Source organism: Halichoeres trimaculatus, unplaced genomic scaffold (assembly GCF_033239565.1).
Source record: "Halichoeres trimaculatus isolate MK-OKI-2021-1 unplaced genomic scaffold, fHalTri1.1 fHalTri1_scaffold_7, whole genome shotgun sequence".
Classification (NCBI taxonomy): domain Eukaryota; kingdom Metazoa; phylum Chordata; class Actinopteri; order Labriformes; family Labridae; genus Halichoeres; species Halichoeres trimaculatus.
Window position 1 is genome coordinate 26,921,238 of NW_027437185.1, and position 20,414 is coordinate 26,941,651.

The window sequence follows — 20,414 nt, forward strand, 5'->3', positions numbered from 1 at the left end:
TTTTTAATTATCAATGTCACGCAGATAATTTGGGAAAAGAACATACACACTGTGCAAAGAGAGAGGTAAACGGGGCTAACAGTAAACGTTTACTCAGGAGGACAACTTAACAGGAAGGTCTGGCGCCAAAACTGTGCCCTCTCTCATATTCCAGATAACCACGTTTGGTTATTGTTACACAAGAGGAAACAGAAACTAATAAATCAATTTACCAGTTTGGGGCACTTCTATCTCTTTTTAATTACCTGTACCCTTTCTATTAATGGTAGATATTCTGCAAATCTATTTAAAAAATGTTCTAGGTAATGTTAACTGAGGGTAATGCATGCAAAGATATAAGCAGAATAAACACTCACTGATCCATAACTCTGCAATTGTTTCAGCAGGCCTACTTTTCCCAACAAAAACTGCTGCAGTACACCTGGAATTATCTACTAAAGATGTTACGAGGACATATTCCATCTGAGGTCTTATTTCAATGAAGAATTCGATGAGATGCTAGAGGAAGTGAAACCTTGCCTGGATTTGAGGACAAAATTGCAGAGAAATTTCACTTTGACTGGGTTTTCTTATCAACCGGATTCCTTTCTAGAAATGTAGTTTATATGCTAATGTGTAATTTTTTTTTGCAGTTTTGACCCAAATTTAAGTGTACCTAAGCAGGTAAGACTTTTTTTATGGTTGTGAACAATTTCAGGTTCACCCACCCAGTGATTCTTGGCTGGTATAAAATGGCTGATCAACTGGAAATGCAGGACTTTGAGGAAGACACTCCCTCCTGGTGGTTAATTCAGGAACCTCATCCAGCACAGTGGTATCAGTTGAAGATAATCCCAAAAGATATGAAACAATACTACGAGATAAGATTGATTTTCAAAACATTAAAAACTTTAATAAAAGCAGAATAACACAACGGGGTGAACTGAACACTTGGATTTCTGTTAATCTGTCTTAAATAAAAAAGCCAGTAATGGGACGGGAAGAAAATAATTACAGGTCACAAAACAGGCCGGGACAGTTCTCCAAAAATACTTTGTCACGTGTTTTACAGATCAAGAAAGTCACACAGTTTAGCCCCATGCTGCCCGACTCTGCCACCCACTTCACTTAAAACCCTGAGTTCATGATGAAAAAAAAATAACAGACACGTGTGGCTGGTTTGTAAGACAAACTGAAGAAAAGCAGTGACCGACATTTTACAAACGTTTCAAAATAAGTCCATCCCCAACATAACAAAAGTACGATACAATAGTTCACAATTCTTAGCATTAAAGTCCATGATGTGTGGAATAAGAGGACAGATGGAGACCGAATGTGGAGGGGGGATCCCAAGGGGACAGTCTCATTCATTCCGCGAGGGTGATGGGCTCTGCTCCCCTCAACTGAACTCAACAAAGAACCCTCGGCCCCAACCTGTGTTTGTGAGTAATGAGTGTGCATTCAAGTTCGCTGTAATCATTTCCCCATGAACATTTCAAAAAACTTAGATGGAGGGATTAATAGCCACCGCCATATCCACCGCCACCGCCACCCCTGCCGTAGCCCCCTCCGCCGCCTCTGTTGTAGGGACCTCCGCTTCTGAAGGTGTAGTTGCTCCCCTTCATAGCACCATAATTGGAGTGCTGCTGTCCGTAGCCATCTCCAAAGTCACCATTGCTATACCCACCCATCTGGTTGTCGTAGTCGTCGTATCCCCCATAACCCCCGTATCCTCCACCTCCTCCGCCATTGCCGTTGTAACCCCCGCCGTAGCCATAGCCTCCGCCTCCGTAGTTACCGCCGTAGCCTCCTCCGTAGCCACCACCTCCTCTTCCGCCGCCATAGCCCTGCATCCCTCTACCTCGACCCCGGCCTCCTCCTCTTCCTCCACCAGTGTTCATCTCTTGTTTGGTCAGAGCCTTCTTCACCTCCACCTTGTTCCCGTTAATAGTGTGGTATTTGGCCAGGACCGCTTTGGTGGCGGAGTCGGTGTCCTCAAAGAAGACAAAGCCAAAGCCTCTCTTTCTGCCGGTCTGCTTGTCGGAGATGATTTCGGCCTTCTCCACCGCGCCGAACTGGCAGAAGTACTCAGTCAGATTTTCAGCCTCGATGTGGTCTTTAACGCCGCCGACGAATATTTTCTTAACATTGGCGACGATGTCCGGATTCTGGGCATCCTCTCGCGCAATGGCCATTTTCAACTCCACGTTTTTGCCGTCAACGACATGTGGCTTAGCCGCCATTGCTGCGTCGGCCTCCTCCGGCGTCGAGTAGGTGATAAAGCCGAAGCAGCGGGACCGCGCCAGCTGCTGGTTCTGGACCACAACACAGTCGCTGAGCGTACCGAACTGTTCGAAATGCGCGCGGAGGCCATCATCAGTGGTCTCAACGTTCAGCCCCCCGACGAAAAGCTTACACAGTTTCGCCGACATGATTTGATTTCTTCAAGGAGGAGGGAGAATCGAGACTGTCCCTCTTCTTCAATGAACGGTCTCTGGGCGGGCCGTTTGGCACACTTGCCTTCGTAAGACGTATCGGTCACTGATTGGTCATCTTGAATAATTCAACACCCTCAGTGGATCCTAAACCAATCCCGTCAATGCTACCTTCAAGTGGTGTCGAAAATCCTACGTTCAACTATTGAGAAGACAGGGAAGCATGATTTACAAACGTTTTGGCGTTTTCAACTGTGATCCGGTTTAGCACAAACCTCATCAAATAAACACATTTTTGCATAAGCCCTCCAAGTGTTACGTGGTAGCTTCAAAATAAACGACTATTGACGATTGATATGTGGACGTATCATTCATTGTCGTTTCACCTGTATTGTCCATGTGTTCTTTGAATACAACAGGCATCGTTAAGCTAAAGGCTAGCATTGTAGCTAAATAGGAAATGAACAGAATACAGATAAAACCAGCAGCGACTGGGACAAAAGTTTGAGCATTTCCCGATTCAACATCTGTGTTATACACGAAAAACGTACACAAGCAAGAACTTCAAGCAATTTGCCGACATTTAGCCGTCTGTGTCATTGTTCTTCGAACATAAGCGTGTCTGATAAGCGCCGGAGATGTGCCCTCTAGTTGTTTAATCATGACTTCAGAGGGCAGGAACTGGTCGAGCTGGTCTTGAGCGAACGGAATGACTTTGAAGGCAATCGCCATGACTAACGTCTCTGTGGAGTATATGTTGCTTAAGCACTCACTGATCTCAATTCCAGTAAATGTTTAAATTACCAGTGAAGACGAAGAGAATCAGGACATAACAATACTACAACAGCTGTGTACCTTTAACAGTCCACCCAACAGCTCCTTTCAATAGATTGTCGTCTTTAGAAATATATTCATCCTAGAAGCAACTATAACTTTATTTCTAAATTGACGTGAGCATGAATAGATACATAGTCCTGAAGCTTAGACTGCAGAATTAATAATTGATCAGTAAACGAACAAAAAGTTCATTTTAACATTATTACAGTTACTGACAGTGATGTTTCTTCAGCTGAATAGATAAGCGAAATAGATGTGAAGGTCATAGCAGGCCAAATTGATTCATCTTTTTTCAATTCGCAGTGGAGCTTTACTTGCCCCTTTAAACACTAGAGTGTTGACATATCTCATCAAATGCCATGTATACAGAAGAGTTAATTTTACTCTGTACCCCATGAGTAGATTCAAGCCCAGAAGCTAAACATCATATCAGATGGTGTCTTGATCATTTGCAACACTTTGGCCCTGTTTTGAATGGTTATGAAGCCACAAATCTGCCACTTTCCTTCATTACAGTAAAGAGTCAGTTGTGCTGACAGGCTTATCGTGGCTGAAAAATTACAGACAGAAAAAATGTTTGATTTAACATTATCAGGTATGATGGCACCTGTAGTCTATGGAATCTCTCTGAATCAAGGTTCCTCACAACTTATGGAATTGCAGCAAGCTGCAAGACAGGACCCAAGAGTTACCCCTCATGTGTGAACTCAGCTATGACTTCATCACCAACAGTTCAGTTTGTTGAAAGCCTCACTCTAGAGAGCATTGTCATAGTCCACCACTGAATTAATCTCCTGCACAGGATTTCTACTATTTCATAACCTGTTCAGTCCAATGTCCATCAGGCCTTAATTCCTCTCCATAGCCAGGTTCTATATCTCAATGACTTGCTCCCTCTCCACACCTGTCAGCAGTCTCCGCTCCTCAGATGCCAACCTTCTCTTTCCAGTTCTAATGAAGATTGGAACTTGTGTGAAACCTTACACCAGCTGCACGTTCCGTGTGAAACTCTCTTAACATACTTAACTGACCTGCCAAGTTTCATTAGATTACTACTTGAAACTCAATTTTTCAGTCTGTTTGAAATACTGCTTTTATGCTTTATTATCCATTTAGATCTCTCAATAATTCAATTGAATCTGTCCTCTTCTTGATTTTTTGGTTACCTAAATTTAACTATTTGGCTTATATGTAAAGCACTTCTCAAGACACCTTATATCAGTGCTTGTGTTCAAGGATTAAAAATCCTCTTGTGCAACGTGTCCAAAGCACCTAAATACACCTGTGACCAATTTTGATGCCCTGACTCATCTGGTCATGTCCATGGCATAGGTCATTGATGTAAAATAAGTCAGTCATGTTGTCATTACAGTATTTCAAAAACCTTAGCATTTCATTAAATAGTACTTTAATAAAGCACCATTTAGATTTATAGCACTGTATTAACCAACAGTCTCTGCTACTATATTTTCACCCCAAGTGATTGATTTCCAAAAAGGAACACAGAACTGCATTTTCAAAAATGTAAAAATGTAACATAACAAGTGAGTTTGTGTATAAAAATAGATAATTTATTAAAGATTAAAACAAGTATGGCCATCATAACAGCCGTTTCCTTTCTGTGAGGTCATGGGTCAACCACGATATTCCTGAAGAAGGTAAGAGAAAATAAACACAATTTTAAATTCCCAAACAACTTCCTAGGTCATGCACAAGTGTAACAGCAGCTCCAGAGCACCAGACATCTAGCTTCGTTTCTGTGGAAAGAATACCAGTAAAATTTTTGAAGCAGGGTGATCAGCAGACTCCCATGTTAACAAAACTTCAAGCAAATCCAAGGTAATCGTCAAAAGCTCATTTGGTTGTGATTCGTAAAGCTAACTTAAAATGTTACAAGATTAACTCCACACCTCCTCAACAGCAACTTTTATATACACATTCACACAAAAATAATCAACATGGATCATAATTAGGCTGATATATGTACAGAATTTTAAGGTTTAGGTTGAAGGTAAGGTTTGACCCTTTAACAGATGTACAACGATACATTGATTTGATGTAGGCACTAGTCCATAGTGTGCATAGTGTGTCAGCTTTCATCTTCCATCTTTCTGAGAAGTAATTTGTGCGGCCGTTGTATACTGGCCTCGATTCAGGCAGTGTAATCAATATCAATATCTTCAAAATACAACCATGTTTGCCCAAGCAGAGTTCACTTACAACCTTCTGTAAAATGTGACTTCACCTGAGAGGGAGAAGGCACCATCACCTTGCGATTTTCCTTCACCAGCATGGAGACAAACACCCCATCATTTTAGGGGTGATGTTGTACCCAGATTATCATTGAAACCTGGGGGAGATGGGAGAAGAAAAGTGTGAGTTACTGGACAAAACAAGGTTCACAGGATGACACACCAATTTCATTGCTCCATAGATTCATTTAATGTTGGAACAAATTTGGGTTCCCGTCCACCCATGTTAAATTAAATTAAAACTCAAATTCAGTAACCCCCCCTTTTGATTTCATTTTAATATTAGCTAAATAAAGACTGAGCTTTTATTAAAGTGGAAGTTGACTTGATAAAGATTAAATAATGGCTCACTTGTGCACCATCTAATTAAAGTTTACCATACATAGTTGAGCAACACAGAGTGAAGACAGGTTGATTTACATACCTAGTTTGCTGGGAGCGGATATCCTAAAGAGATATTTCAGAGTCCTATCACAATCGACCCCAGGTAATCAACAGGGTCCTGATGTAGCCTACAAACAAACTGCTACGGCTATTATGGCTGGGATAGCCTACAGGAATACGAGTAAGAACACCTAAATGTAGGAATAATCAAAGGTAAATAACAGAGCCCTCAAGTCCACATGTATGTATTCAAAATGTCAAATAAAATAAAGTAGTTAGCAATGATAACTTTAAAAACATGGTCAAACCCTTCAAAGCCTACATGCATTGGCTGTGGGTAGACTACATCCATTCATTTCACCCACCTGGCAGTAACGGAATAAACTGTGGTAAAGTTGCCTTGAAACTAAAGATCAAGATGACGCCATGTCTTATAATACCTGTGAATAAACTTGAGGAAGCCTGGTTAAATAAGTAAAGTAACTAACTAAGTGGTATAACGTTTTATTTAAAATGAACATACATAAGCATACCAAAGTGTTTCAACAGTAGATTTTGTTCTCCAGACATAAAAGTATACAATATACATGAGATATTGCTACAAGTAAAGAAAAATGAACAATACTTAGGTTGAAACTAGAACTACGCATCAGGAGTTTTTTTTTAACAGCTTAGGAAAGGAAACAAGTAAAGGGGATCCTGCTGTATCTCGTGTCCGCCTTCTCTGTATGATCCAGGTAATTAAGTATACAAGATTTCTCTAATCATGACAGCTAATAAAAAAACACAACATGCTTTCTCATACATCGAAATCACACTGAATTTACTCCAAAAACAACTAATTAAAATGCAAATATTATACTTGTCAGCAAAACAATCCTACATCAAGGTGTGAACGCAAATAAAAAAATATTCAACTCTTAACGACATCTACATAATAAAGAATCACTGTTTTATTCTCCATCTGAACGTGTCCTAGTTGAACGGCAACAACGGCTGCTCGTTATTATCAGGCTTTCTGGGAAGTGACCTTCCTACCTGTTAGGGTTTCGGAGGTCTTCATTATGATTAGAGGGGGGTCTCTGTGTCCGTGACTGCCGGTGTTGGGTTTCACGGCAGACGATGGTTTACTGAATTTGGGTTTTGGCTCCGGATCCTGGCTGGAGGTCGCCAATGGCAGGGGTTGTGGGCTGGTGTGATTTTCCATCGTGCAGTCTCATTTAATAGCCGCCTCCATAGCCGCCCCTGGGGTAGCCACCGCCGCCGCCACCTCTGGAGTAGGGAGCAGCGCTTCTCTGGCCGCCGAAGGGGCCTTTCATTGGGCCATAACCAGAAGCATGTTGGCCATAACCGCTGCCAAACTCATTATAGCCATTTCCACCACCGTACCCACTGCCCTGGTCTCCGTAGCCACCACCGTAGGGCCCACCATAACCTCCGTAGCCGCCACAGTTGCCGTAGCCTCCGCCATTTCCGTAGTTGTAGTTTCCCCCATAGTCCCTGCCACCGTAGCCATTTTGATTTCCCCTTCCTCTTCCGCGTCCTCTTGGCGGCATACCGCCCCTGTTAGCTGCCTGCATCTCCTGTTTGGTCAAAGCTTTCTTTACCTCAACTTTGTGTCCATTAACTGTATGAAATTTGACGACAACGGCCTTATCAGCCGCGTCGTGATCAGTGAAGTAAACAAAGCCGAATCCCCTCTTCTTCCCGGTCTCCTTCTCTGAGATGACTTCGGCCTTCTCGACTTGACCGTACTGGCAGAAGTAATCATTCAGGTGATGTTCTTCAATGTCGTCTTTCAGGCCCCCGACGAAGATTTTCTTTACTTTTGCGAGAGCTTCTGGTTTGTTAGCATCTTCCCTAGCCACGGCCCGCTTTACCTCGACGTCGCTGCCGTCGACCGTGTGCGGCCTTGCTCCCATGGCTGCGTCAGCTTCCTCCGGCGTGGAGTAGGTCACAAAGCCGAAACAACGAGATCGCTGGAGCTGCTTGTTCACAACGACGACGCAGTCGGTGAGCGTACCGTACTGCTCGAAATGCTTCCGCAGACCATCGTCGTCGGTGTCGACGTTTAATCCACCGACGAAAAGTTTGCAAAGCTGGTCGGACATTTTTGAGAAAATTATCAGACGGTTTGAGGCTGAAGTCTCACCGCGAACAAAGCTCAAGATGGCGGAGGTAGGAGCGCGGTCGTCTTTATAAGGGCATCGCCATGACGTCAGACTGACTTGTATTTCAGCTGCACCACTTCCGGACCGGTCCGTTTTTTGTTACAAAACATAAATCCTCTTGCCACAAAAATTTAAAACCTCCTTGATTTTCTGAACGAGGTATTCTTTTTTGTGAGGAGATATTATTTCGTTGCACGTGATGTTCACAAATATAACATTGTTATGAAGCAGTTTTTGACCGTTTATTCCATTTTGTTGTGAGGTACATAAAGAGCATAGCCTGAAAATAGTTAATATGATCCAAAGGCAATTTTATGCCACTAAAACAATTGTATTTTTAGGTTAAATATTTTGGGTACTTGGTCCTCTTCTTGCCCCCAAATTGTCCCTGTATCATTGTCTATTCTCATCTAGAAACTGAATTTTATTTTAGTCAAGATGTTTCCCAAAAAAATGAGACACTTAATTTTGGTATGACCGTTTGCCAAAGATTTTTCCCCCCATTGTGTCTTAGAGACGTTTCATCCAGGAAAAATAGGTTGGCTTAAGGCCCTAAACAAACTACACTGAACACAAAGGACCTTAGTGACAGATAATTTCTTTTATGTTTTCTTTCCGGTACTTTAAATTTCAAAGGATAAACCATATATTGAGCCTGACGAATTGTGTCTCTGATGCTTTTTTTTTTTAATCAATCCACACGCTAGATATAGGTCAGTGTATTACCCTTCCTGGCATAAGCTGACTTCTCATTACAGAAACCGAATACTACCCCCACCCCAACCCTCCTAACAAAAGAGAAGTAGTTTCACTTGAAAGACTCAACACTCTGTTGTATTTCTCTGTCAGCAACATCACAGTGCATTGTTGATCTTACCATACCTCCAACAGCAGATGGTAATCTTTGTTTTAAAGACCACAGACTTATCAAATAAAGAAGCCATGAAATCAAAGTTGACTGAAATCTTTATGAGACATTTCTCATGAAACATTCCCTTTATCTATTCTACTGACAAGAACACACAGGACAGTCTGTGTCTTTACAGATACAGTTCCAACTCACTGATGGACACAAATGAGGCAACTTTTGGTTTGTAACTAAACAAAAATGGAGGAAATTATCTACTGAATGTGTAATGGTCAATGTTATTGTTGTTTGTGCGTAGACTTTAATGGAAGTAAGATTTGTGTGAGACTTTCCCCCCCACATTCCATGTCCATCCATCCATCATTTACAGTACAGTGGGTTTAAGCCAAAGGGCAATTGTGTTTCAGATGACCAAGGTATTCAATAAAAGTTGCAAGAAAAGACAGGCTCTGCTTTTTTGAGGCACAGACCCTGTCGTTTAATGCAGTTCTCATAAAAAGGCTAGCATGTGCTTGAAAAAAAAACAGTTAGCGTACTATCTCCTACAAAAACCTAAGTCTGTGTACGGAGTATTACCAAAATATAACTGAGAAAAATACCATCAAAGTCCTTCATTATATGCTTGTTTATGGAAAAATACACTAACTGGGCAATGTAGATCAACTGAAAATAAGCCAAACCTTCTTGTCAAAACATTCAAGTCAAATGAAATGTACTGTACTGTTTAAGATGAAGAGTAAAATAAGAAATTAGTTTGTGAGAACTGAGAATGGTAAACCTCTCACAAAAAGGAAGACAATTTGTTTGATAATAAAAACATCAAATACGTTTTTTTTGTGTTGAGTATTAACCTCAGTTTCATCATGGCTGTATTTACACCATAATGACTGCAACCCAGTTTGCGAAACTAACAGCTACCTCAGTAACTAAAGTTAAACTAAACAACTTAATTTGAAGATACACTGAACCAAATCAGCAAAGAAATGACTCAGTTCACTCTGAAATCTTTTTTATGAGTAATCTTTGTGCCTTTTCCAGCACCCTGAATGAGGGTGATCAATTCCTATCTAATATTTACATCTGAAAAGGAGCCTACTGGATCAAACTGGGCTCTGGTTTCACAGCCAAATGGGGGTGAATGCAGAAAGAGAGGCAGTTCAAAGGACCAATTCAACCCCCCACCACCAAAAAAATAAAAAATAAAAAAAAATAAAAAAAGTAAACACACAAAAACACCAGCCAGAAGACAAAGGATGTCTACAGCATGCGTCAAAAGAGTGAGGTGCTACTTTAAGACCAAGAACCAGGCTTGTTTGTCTAAAAAAAAGACCAAATCTCAAGTTAGTCTGGTTAATGGTGCAAGATAACTCAGCATTGACACATTATGTACATAAAATGTCAAGAAAAATACCACTAATAAAAGAAAAAGATCAAAGTAACCTCAACAAGTTTTTATTTGTTGTAGTAAAAACAAATCTCTACCTAGCATTTTTCAGTTCTTCTGCCCCTTTTCTAGAGCAAGAGACTGTAAAATAATGATGATGAAAGTCCATGTGCTTTGATGAAACAATTTCTTGTTATCTATCCACATCTAAAACAGCCTTAAAGGAGAGTAGTCCAGTTTCTGAGTGATGAAATGGTTGAGCCAAGAGAAGAGACTAACTGTTGTTGATGATGTATTTAGAGGAGTGAAGTTGAAGGAAATGTTGGGTGTGTCTGTGGGGGAAGAAGGGCACTGGATCACAGCTCCACAGGTGGTTCTCTGAATCGGCCAGGTCTGAGATGATGAACTATAGAGGCCGTATTCAATCATGTAAATGCTCAGATGAGTTATCCAAGTGATCACATGATATAGACCTTCTCAGCCTGAGAGAAGTTGAAGACTTCTTTGGTTCTGGGACACACCACTTTGTCATCTTGACGGATGGACAGCAGGGACTGCAATAGATAATAAAAAGGAAATTAATATTTAAAGAGAAAACAAAGCTGCATTTTGCTTCTGGACTGACAGCTAAAACTGATTCAGCTCAATATTCTTGTACTTTTAGCTACAATTCATTTTTGTCATGCACTCACATTGTACCCATACACATATCCATTAGGAAGCATCATTGGAGGGTTGTTTTCATTCATGACCTCCCCAGATATCTTGCAGACTAGTCTGGAGTTGGCGCAGTGAGCCATGGGTAGAGGTTGGGCCAACTTGTTGAGGGATTTACTGCAGACTGGGCAATCTGGGTTTTTAGAGGTGCCATCCTCCTTATAGCACTGGCTGGAAGAGATATGGTTAAGGTAAAACTTAAAAACTATTAGGTAACATTTGTATTAGGCTGTCAGACTGTGGGTTTTTAAAAGAGAAGAAAGAAAAGAAAGTTTCATGTCACTGTAACTGTTCAGTGAAATTGAGATACATAAACATAAAATGACACTCAAACCTTTGAAAATCTGGCTAACTAACTCCAAAGGTCAGAATAATCTAACACTGAAAATAAGGAAAGTTAAGGATACGGTGTCTTAATGGCAGACAGTCCTGCCTGAAGGGTAATAGTGAAGACGGAGTTGTTTCCCAGCTGGTGCAGTCTGTAGTTGTCATATCGGAACTGTTGGATCAGCATTCTCCAGCGGGCTGGATCCAAGAGATCCTGATGGATACAAAGAATAAGACACAGAAGACAGGGAGTTACATAACATCCAATTCCAGACAAACAAGAACTGACCCAGACATTTCTAAATCTGGGAATACATCAGCAGCTAAGTGCACCCCATACCACAAAACTCCCACTCAAAGGGCTATTCATTATCTTAACACAAGTTTTTTAGTTGCTTGATACCACTGCAAACACTGGAGGAGTGTCAACCTCAACGCAGCCACACTGTCACATGGCCACACTGGGCTTGGCAAACAGACAGTATCGCAGTAATCATGATCAACTGGGTCATACATAAAGTCAGGCTTTTAACTATAAGTGATAAGTGAGGAAACCAAAGCTTTGTTTGTTTTCATCAAACTGTGATTAATGAGTCTCTTCCCTCCAAACACAGCTGTGTGTGTGCAGAGAGGAGGGTCATCACAAAAGAGTGATTCTAGTAATTCAAACACATTTTCAACAATCAAATCCCTGACTCATGATTTCAACTTAGCCTAAATAAATTAAAAGGGGCTTTATTTTTTTGTGAGTTCATGCCTGGAAATGAAAAAGCGATCACAGGATTCATAACCAAGTAAGATTTAAAAACTGTGACAAATCACTGCAAAAAGTCAGGCAGACATAGTAAGTTCCTCTTCTGTCCAATTAGTGTTTTTTAACATCTCAACAACTCCAAAAAGAGTGCCATAACTTTAGTAAAACTTAATATCTCAGAGTGATGCAAGTAAGATTTAAAATAAAGACTGAAACTTCTACTACAGGAGTGGGACAATTTAAAATGTATTGGAAAACAGACGTCTTTTTCGGTAGGCAACAGATGCCCTCTAGTGGCCTTACTTTTGCTAAAGCGCTTTTCACTCTAATTTTTTTTCCAACAGTTAAAATAAAAATAGGATTGTACTTGGCTTTTTGGTAACATTGCTAACATTTTAACCACATAGTTGCAAGGTTAATCAACTGTTTCATCAAATTGTGCTCAGTTTATGACAAGTGAAATAATAAAAAATGATCCCCAATCAGTTAAAAGAATGCTCAGATCCTGCAGTTGAGATCGAGATCAGAGCATCCCAATTAGAATATCCGTTTTGTTTATGCTCCATAACGGCCTGCAAAATCATATTTTTCATCATTATAGAATTAAAACACTGATGCATATCATGAAATGATGGGCTTAAGCAAGTCAGGTGAGCTCTTTAATTACTTCCCAAGAAGTGAAACCCTGGCTGAGTAGACTCAAATGGCTGTATAGAACAGTTCTGATCATAAAATAATTGGCATATATGTATTGACACTTGGGAATTCTTACCCTATATGGAGAGATATGTGTATCTGATGGGAAGGCCAGCATGCCCATCACCTGTCGGACCTCATCCAGCTGCCCACCTTCTGCCTGGCTGAAGTGCTTCCTTGCATGTCTAACATAAACAGAGACACACAGAGGTTCATACCTGTAGTATTTGTTATTATAGAGGATTTAAGGTACTTGTTACTATGTCATGCCAAAATAAAATATACAAGTGTGTCCAAACCCCAGTACCTGACAGCATCCATGCGTTTGTTTTGTCTGATCAGCTCAATGAACTCCTGGATTCTCAGACTGAACTCAAGGCAGCTCTGCAAAAGAAATAGATAAGGATGTCAGGAAGTAGCTCAAGTTGTTTGAGCATTTAAAAGTTTGTTCTTCTGCACTCCGAATGAACCTTGAGAGCAGACAGGAAACTGATCCCTTCAAAACAGCTCCTGCAGTGCTGGCAGATTCTCAAGCTGCAATATTTTATCAACCAAATATATTTTTAGGACTGAAAATTCAACACCTTTTCAACCAATGCGCTTGAAAGGCCAAGAAACATTCAAATTAGGAACAAAAATCAACCTGCTCCTCCGACTGAACTACAAAAAAATAAAATAATCAAAATTAATAAAAATGCTACAGCTCCAGCATTTTGAGCGTGTTGACTAACAATCGAAACATGAGGTAATCAGCAGTGCAAGACAGACTCGTAAAAGTAGAGCTACCCAAGGATTATGCTGCCTCTGAGAAAATCTGAACAGGACTTGGACTCACACTTTAAGATGATAATCTGAGGATTAACTCTCATACGTTTTGCCACTGCTAGAGGGCCAAAAACAATAGAAAGATCAAAGAAATTGTTCGCAGGTCTGTCTCTGACACGTGAGTGTCAATAAACCAGAAAGCGTTTATTCAATTTTGCCCTCCTGCAAAGCTAAACCTTTGACATGAATCCATGAAAATTTTGAGTTTCTTGTTTCATAATTATCCTTTTAAAGATCCATCTGGAATATGAAAACTTTTGTCTTGTTGAGGCAATTTTTCTTTTGTATGAATTACCTTCATCTTACGAAGACGAGATTTATTGTCATGGCACCAGGCTAGACAAGTGGCTGTCTCCTGCCTCTCCAGAGACTCCTCCACCTCCTTTGCTGTGAGGAACATCTCAATGTTCACCAAATCCTACAGATACAGAGTGGATGTATTACCAGTGACATTATGTTTTAATATTCTAGTTATCATCATTTGAACTAACAGTCTGTTTCTCACAGGATCTGACTTCACAAAACAGACCATTACCTCTATACCGCTCTGTCTGGCCAGTTTAACAGCTGTGTTGTAGTAGCCGCATCGCAGCAGATGCTCAACCATCATGCGGTCCATACGTTTCTTCTTCCACAGGTTGACTGAGGCTGGCTGGTCACTGCTGTGCTCCTTCAAGTGCTCGATGCGACGCTTACACAGCTTGGCACTCTCATCTTCTGCCTGGATGGACTCAGCAGCCTGCAGGTCAAACATTCACGAGGAACCCATCAGCTATCATTTGTCAATGAGACAGCCTCAGAGGGCAAAAGCTACATTTTCAGGGCTTCCAGTTTCACCAGCTGTTAGAGACGGAAGATTTCCAGTGTTGACTTCTTTTTGTGTTTATCATAGTCTGACAAGTAACGTGATGACAGAGTGACAGCCGAGTGTGGTTTTTTAGAGGTAAATTAATGTAGATGCTTTAATATAGAGATTTATTAAAGATTTATTATTATTATTATAGTTTTATTTATTATCCAATCACTCACAGAACTCTGGATTGCATTATAACTTCAGTGTTTGCCTCTTTGGCTCCAAACACATTGTTTGTCTGATTACAATAAAAGCTCATTGAAAAGCTAAAGGTAAATAGAAGCTGTATTCCAAACAGAAAACAGATGCTCCTGCTGCATTTTCCCGTAGGATCTGAGAACAAGGATTTTGAAAACATGCAATGTCCATTCTTGTTATCTTCCTGAATCAGGTTCATGGCAATTATTTAATTTTCATAAAGAGCAGGTTTCCTACTTCTTCCTAAGAAAAAGCATCAAAAAACAGAATCTGATAAATAATTACTTCTCCAGAACCTTTCACGTAAGAGATGAGATTACTTCAACCTGTTGAGCTGTTTTGTGATGAAGTAAAAGTTCAACTTACTTGGCAAATGTTTCCTGACGTAACGAAGTGTAAACATTTTATATTGCATAAGACCTTACTAAGTGCAAAGCCAATACATGCTGTCACTTTTAGTTAGACTTGGTCCAGATCTCGGTTGAGTTTCCTTTATTGGGCCCTCCAACAAACCTTAATAAAAAGGTTCAAATTCTCGGTCACTAACCAAGTCCACTGAAGCCAGAGATGCACCATCAGGGAAATTGCAGCCACATAAGGTGCCACTGTGCTTCCAGCCTGTTGTAGTTTTTCTAGATGACAGCAAATGTGATACAGTGGACGATGATAGCAATACGTGTTTTTTTTTTTGTCACAACAGTTGTATCTTGCTTAGAGCTTTTCTTTGGGTTGTCATGTAAGATGGTTATCTCTTGACCTTCTGCTAACAATCAAGCACTATGTATAACCAATTACTAACACTGTTGAACTCATTTAACCCATTAGCTTTCGTGCAGACATTTGTTGCTTTTCAGGTGAAACAACTATCCACATGTGAAGGAGGAAAGCTAAACCTTTGCGTGTTTGTACACTCAGCAAATGATTTCAAGCGTTCCAAAATGTCTTTGGCGTGTACGTCTGCATCTCTTACCTTTCTCTTCAGGGCACTGAGTTTTTCAACCACACCATCCAGAAGTGACACCACTGAGTCCACAACCGGGAAGCTGCTCAGCGTCTTCTCCAGCTCTGCAACAACCATGGTCACGTGACTCGTCTCCCTGTCAATGTTCTTCTGAGCTGCCCTGAAACGTTTGTTCAGGGTCTCATAGGGGACCTGCAACCACAGTGACACATGAGCATCACTGAATTAGGCATTCAAGAAGAAGAGACTTCTCACAAATCCCAGTATTATGATCAGATCTGAAAATGGTTGGATTGCAATTCTGCTCATTAAAAGAGAAGCAGAAAAAAAATCTTTTCAAGCTTTGGAGCTTGGACGTACATTATCTGTGAGGCAAAGGATGCATACTCAGAAAAAGCTTAAGAAGACGGTTAAGTGCTCACCCGTCTGAACACACACAAAAAGAAAAAAAAAAAGGTTTAGAGATTGTCTTGTTGAAAAACGACCTGTGGGGTTCCTTTTTCTTCAATAGTACATAAAAACAATTGGAAAGCTTTGATCCATTGAGTTGATTCCTTTTCCTTTAGGGAGCGCCAAGTTCATTTCACACACCATTAGCATTCCAGAGGAATATTATGCAAGCACGCCACTCAGTCGATTTTTGTCAATGTCAGAACGAAAATAAGAAATTATTTTATCATGTCAAAAATCTTCTTAATTTTTTTCATTTTGAAGAATCAAACCCAATGGTCCAGATAGTACAAAAGCACAGTCTGGGATGCAGTAGTACATAACAGTGTCCCGTTTAACAGGGGGCCCATTTAGCTCAGGAATGCAGGAGGGAGCCCCTGTATGAGAAGCAAAACGTGGAAAGCATCAGCTTCTCATTCTCCAAAAGCCACATCAAAATAAGGTTTTTCTATAGCCACCCTGGACTGGTCAGTGTGTGTCTGGAATAGACTTGGCCACAGATCAACAAAGTCATTGGGGGTCAGGGAATGAATGCTTCAGTTGCCAGAAAAAGAAGATTATGATCACAAACAACATGAGAAAGCATTATTTATTCAAAGAATCCAAAGATAACATTATACTCTGTTAGGGTACCTTTTTTTTTTTTACTTTTATGAGTTTGGTAAGTCTGTTTCAAGTAAAACTGGAAGTGAAAATGCTGATGAAGATCTAGCATTTTGATTAGCCAGTTTTCATCTTACTGGACCAGCTTAAAAAGAGATTTATACTCTGCAAGAGCATTTTCACAAGAAATCACAATGCAATGGTGTCAAATAGGAAATGAAGGGGGAAAGAGTTAAATAGGCGAGAATAATTACATTCTCATGAATTAGCAAGACTTTCCATTTTGTTTTGTTTTTTTTTAAATGCAGCTTGATTATATGGATAGCTGTCAAATGAGTCACATAATGGCCAGGATTTTTTTGTGAGTGGTTCTGAGTATGATATTAGGTGGATTCTTTTTACAACATAAGTCTACAGCTGCACCATAAGCTGCATATTACATATAAATTAATACACTGAAATAATGACGTGTTATTGCATGGATAATTTAGCACATCTGAGCAATCATTCTGACCAACCATAAATGTGAATTGAGCTTAGACATGCAGGATTAGGATCACATTGATTCCCTTTAATGAAAATTATTCAGGTATTAGAACTATAAAACCTCTGGATTTTAATGACCAGGACAAAGCCAAGCCATCAACGATTATAATGATGAAATATAAATAAATCCAGGTTGATCTTACTTAAAAAATAGCTTTTTGTAAGCCTGAAAATGATTTACCAGTGCAAGGAGATAATAATGAACCACCTATCTTTGGTCTAACACACCCCTCTATGTTAGTCAACATTGGTGACATTAATATTCTGCTCAACATAGCTCCAAATGTAATCAACACTGCTCATTCCAAGCTGGAAACTCCCATTTGATGCCAATTATAACCATCACAAGTCCTGTCTTAAAATGGTGCCCACCATCCTTACTGCAGCATCCATGCAAAGGCAGACATACCCCCAAACCAGAGCCATGCTTTCTAAACCCAGACATGTCTAATCATTGCCAAGAACGCCAAAACGCCACACAACATACAACATGACACCATCGCGTTATTAGTTGCCTCACAAAAGCTGCTACTCACAAACGTGCTTTATACGACGACGCTCTCTTGCAGTGTGAGGCGACTGAACACAGGAAGCAGTCCGGACTTGTTTCAGCTCGTCTTTTAGCAGCGGTGTCGCAGTAACGTTATGTGGAATGGAGGATCAGTGCGTGTGTGCGGCACCAGGCTGTGATTTCTCTGGCTGGCCATTTTGAAGAGCAGAGAGGCAGCAGCAATGTGATGACACTGCGCTTACTCGCAGGGCTGATAGTCAGTCTGACAGCGAAGCGATGATACCAACCTCTTTTCAATTAACTCCTATTTGCATTCTCGACGTTGCGTGTTGGTGGGCTACTCATTTTTGATGACGGTAAATACGGCGGATACAGGTTATAACACAAGAAAGTGTCTTGCTAGTTAAGCTAGCTTGTCATTTCTTGGCAGCATTTCTTTTGGCGACGTACCTTATCAAATAGAAAATAGTAACCACGTTGCAAAATGCCCTGTCAGTGACGCCGTTTGTAGTTTACATTAAGCTTTAACGGTCAAACGGCTAAGGAGATGTTGACTGTTGAAACCGCTGAAACAGATCATACGTATTAACGGCCGTTAGACCATAGCTCCAGACTGTTACGTTACACTCATTCCTCGTTAGTTGAACCGATTTAGCGGACGTCACCACAAATGTCAATGGCTACTTCTGTCAAAAACACGCTTGAACTGAAGCCAGCTTCCCCGAGGCATATAAAATATTTCACCAAAGAAATGAGACAACATTAAGTCAGGGACGGGAAATCAACAGACCGTCAGGTAGTTTTATTTATTGCTCTGCTATCGTTTTTCAAACACAGATGACAGTGAAGTGGACGATGCTACCTGGCTAAGTTGGCCCTGCTAACGTTAGCCTTCCTGTCAAGTTCGCTGGTCTCGCGATCAACTGGACTAATAATCTCAATTTTCTCAGGGATTTCAGACTCTTCATCCATCGTGGACACGTAAGTACCGATAGACGACTCATATATGTCAGTAGTACTTTTAATTTACCTTCAGGGTTGGATATTCTTGGACTTTGAGAGCCATGGACAGTTGAGATGCTGTCTCTTGCACCGCCATCTTGGTTTTGTGCTTTTCTTGTGGTTGTTTGTGTTTTTTTTTCTATCCAGTCAGAATGGCCTGGGTGCTCACTACCGCCACCTGGTGACACGGTGCCAGTATTGACTCTGTGTATAGTGCTTTGTTTACGATTTTTCAGACATTTACTTGTCCTACGTGTATTAAAAGCGAACACGAGTGTCTATTTGAAGTCAAACAAACTGCAGATTAATTGGATCAATTTCATCCCGCTGATTAAAAACCGCCAGCAAAAAATAATTTCTCAATGTAATAGAATTATAATAAACAATTTAGCAATACTGTGCTTTTCATAACTCTGGGCAACCATTAAATAAAAATCCCCTCACCCAAAAAATGCACTTGTTTGGAACATTTATATAAAACAGTGGCTAAAATGATTAGAATCCTTGACACATGTAAGGTTTATTATTATCATTATTATTATTATTATTATTTTGTTAAATTTGCCACTGTAGTAAACACATGGCTTACCTGCAAAGCCATCTCCATTCTCAATATACCACAGAATAGAGTCATCATAAGGAGACATAAGTCATTTTATTAATAGGAATATTGAAAATGATGGACTCAACCCTATCCAGGAAATTTGGACGAAGGCACGAGATCACATTTGTCCTGAAGCTCTTAGGAGTAAAGTTGACTCCAAACCAGAGACATGTCCTGCTGTTATGGCTGCAAAAAGTGGACAAACCAAATATTAAAGGTAAAACAGTAGGACTCACTTCATTCTTATTATTGTTGTCCCCAGAACAACCATGTGCATGTTTTAAGATCATACTTTGGAGGCATAAAAAAGGTCAATATTTTCACATTTTTCAGGTTTTCTCATAATCAGTTTCAGTGAGAAGTGATCATAATGTTATTGGCTACTACCCAGTATTTGGCTGTTCTGGTTGGCTGAAAAACCCTACAATGCTGTACAAATGGCCTGCACCATTCCCCTTTCTCTGTCAGCTCTGGAACAATAAGTGTGACAATGGGCAACCACAGACAAAGGGGTGTAAGTGTTGGAATATTTACCTTTGGATCATTATCATGGGCTTCCTGTGTGTCACTTTTGATATGCATAAATGTCTGTTTGAAAAGGTTTGAGTTCAGGTGAGAGCAGCAGCTGTACCAACAAGTTGCTCTGAACTATGTTTAGATTTTGGAGAGATAACTGTGCGGAGCCATGTAGCAGGAAATGACTGAACTTTTATCTGCTTGCAGTATAAACTTTTTTTTTAAATGCAGCTGTGTGGTAGGAGCTTTTATATTAGTCTGTTGTGCATTAGGGTTTGTGTTATATTAGTTGTCCTATTAATAATTCAGTGGTAGCTCATTATTTGTGCTTTTTTTAAATGAGTGTCTTAGCACAGAGATTTCTGTTTGTCTTGCTTTTGATTTGGAAATAAGGATTGAATCATTTTCTGTTGCCTACTTAAACCCTCAGTACACCTTGATGGCAAAATTCCTCACCTTTAATATGTAGTACTGCTACCCCTATCAAGCTGCTCTGCTCTTGATATCTAGGTGAAAAAAAAACCTTTTCCTTGGAAAAGCT

At 40.3% G+C, this 20,414-nt stretch overlaps 4 protein-coding genes across 5 annotated transcripts in view; 1 reads left to right on the forward strand and 3 right to left on the reverse strand.

The window, feature by feature from the left end:
• Positions 1-866: 866 nt before the first annotated feature.
• LOC141793095 (heterogeneous nuclear ribonucleoprotein A0-like) lies at positions 867-2,501 on the reverse strand. The gene has a single exon (XM_074673451.1). It carries the CDS (start codon positions 2,409-2,411, stop codon positions 1,497-1,499), a length of 915 nt encoding a protein of 304 aa, XP_074529552.1. The 5' UTR covers positions 2,412-2,501; the 3' UTR covers positions 867-1,496.
• A 2,299-nt stretch (positions 2,502-4,800) lies between these two features.
• LOC141793096 (heterogeneous nuclear ribonucleoprotein A0-like) lies at positions 4,801-8,071 on the reverse strand. Its single transcript, XM_074673452.1, has 3 exons — positions 6,926-8,071; positions 5,497-5,601; positions 4,801-5,008 (listed from the first exon to the last, which is right to left on the reverse strand). Exon 1 carries the CDS (start codon positions 7,996-7,998, stop codon positions 7,108-7,110), a length of 891 nt encoding a protein of 296 aa, XP_074529553.1. The 5' UTR covers positions 7,999-8,071; the 3' UTR covers positions 4,801-5,008; positions 5,497-5,601; positions 6,926-7,107.
• Positions 8,072-8,974: 903 nt separating this feature from the next.
• Positions 8,975-18,884, reverse strand: maea (macrophage erythroblast attacher, E3 ubiquitin ligase). 2 transcript variants are annotated; one of them, XM_074673450.1, is made up of 9 exons: positions 17,777-17,914; positions 15,651-15,833; positions 14,165-14,368; positions 13,925-14,047; positions 13,112-13,188; positions 12,881-12,989; positions 11,435-11,568; positions 11,003-11,198; positions 8,975-10,864 (listed from the first exon to the last, which is right to left on the reverse strand). In XM_074673450.1, the coding sequence occupies exons 2-9, from the start codon at positions 15,756-15,758 to the stop codon at positions 10,769-10,771; spliced, it is 1,047 nt and encodes a 348-aa protein (XP_074529551.1). In that variant the 5' UTR covers positions 15,759-15,833; positions 17,777-17,914; the 3' UTR covers positions 8,975-10,768. The 2 variants fall into 2 exon arrangements, with proteins under 2 accessions (XP_074529551.1, XP_074529550.1); XM_074673449.1 differs by lacking the exon at positions 17,777-17,914 and adding an exon at positions 18,782-18,884 and having other exon boundaries at positions 8,977-10,864.
• ctbp1 (C-terminal binding protein 1) overlaps positions 17,962-20,414 on the forward strand; it is a 33,632-nt gene continuing 31,179 nt past the window's right edge. Inside the window, exons 1-2 of the mRNA XM_074673448.1 lie at positions 17,962-18,107; positions 18,589-18,732. The gene's annotated coding sequence lies outside the window, so the exon portion shown is untranslated. The remainder of the gene's footprint in view (positions 18,108-18,588; positions 18,733-20,414) is intronic.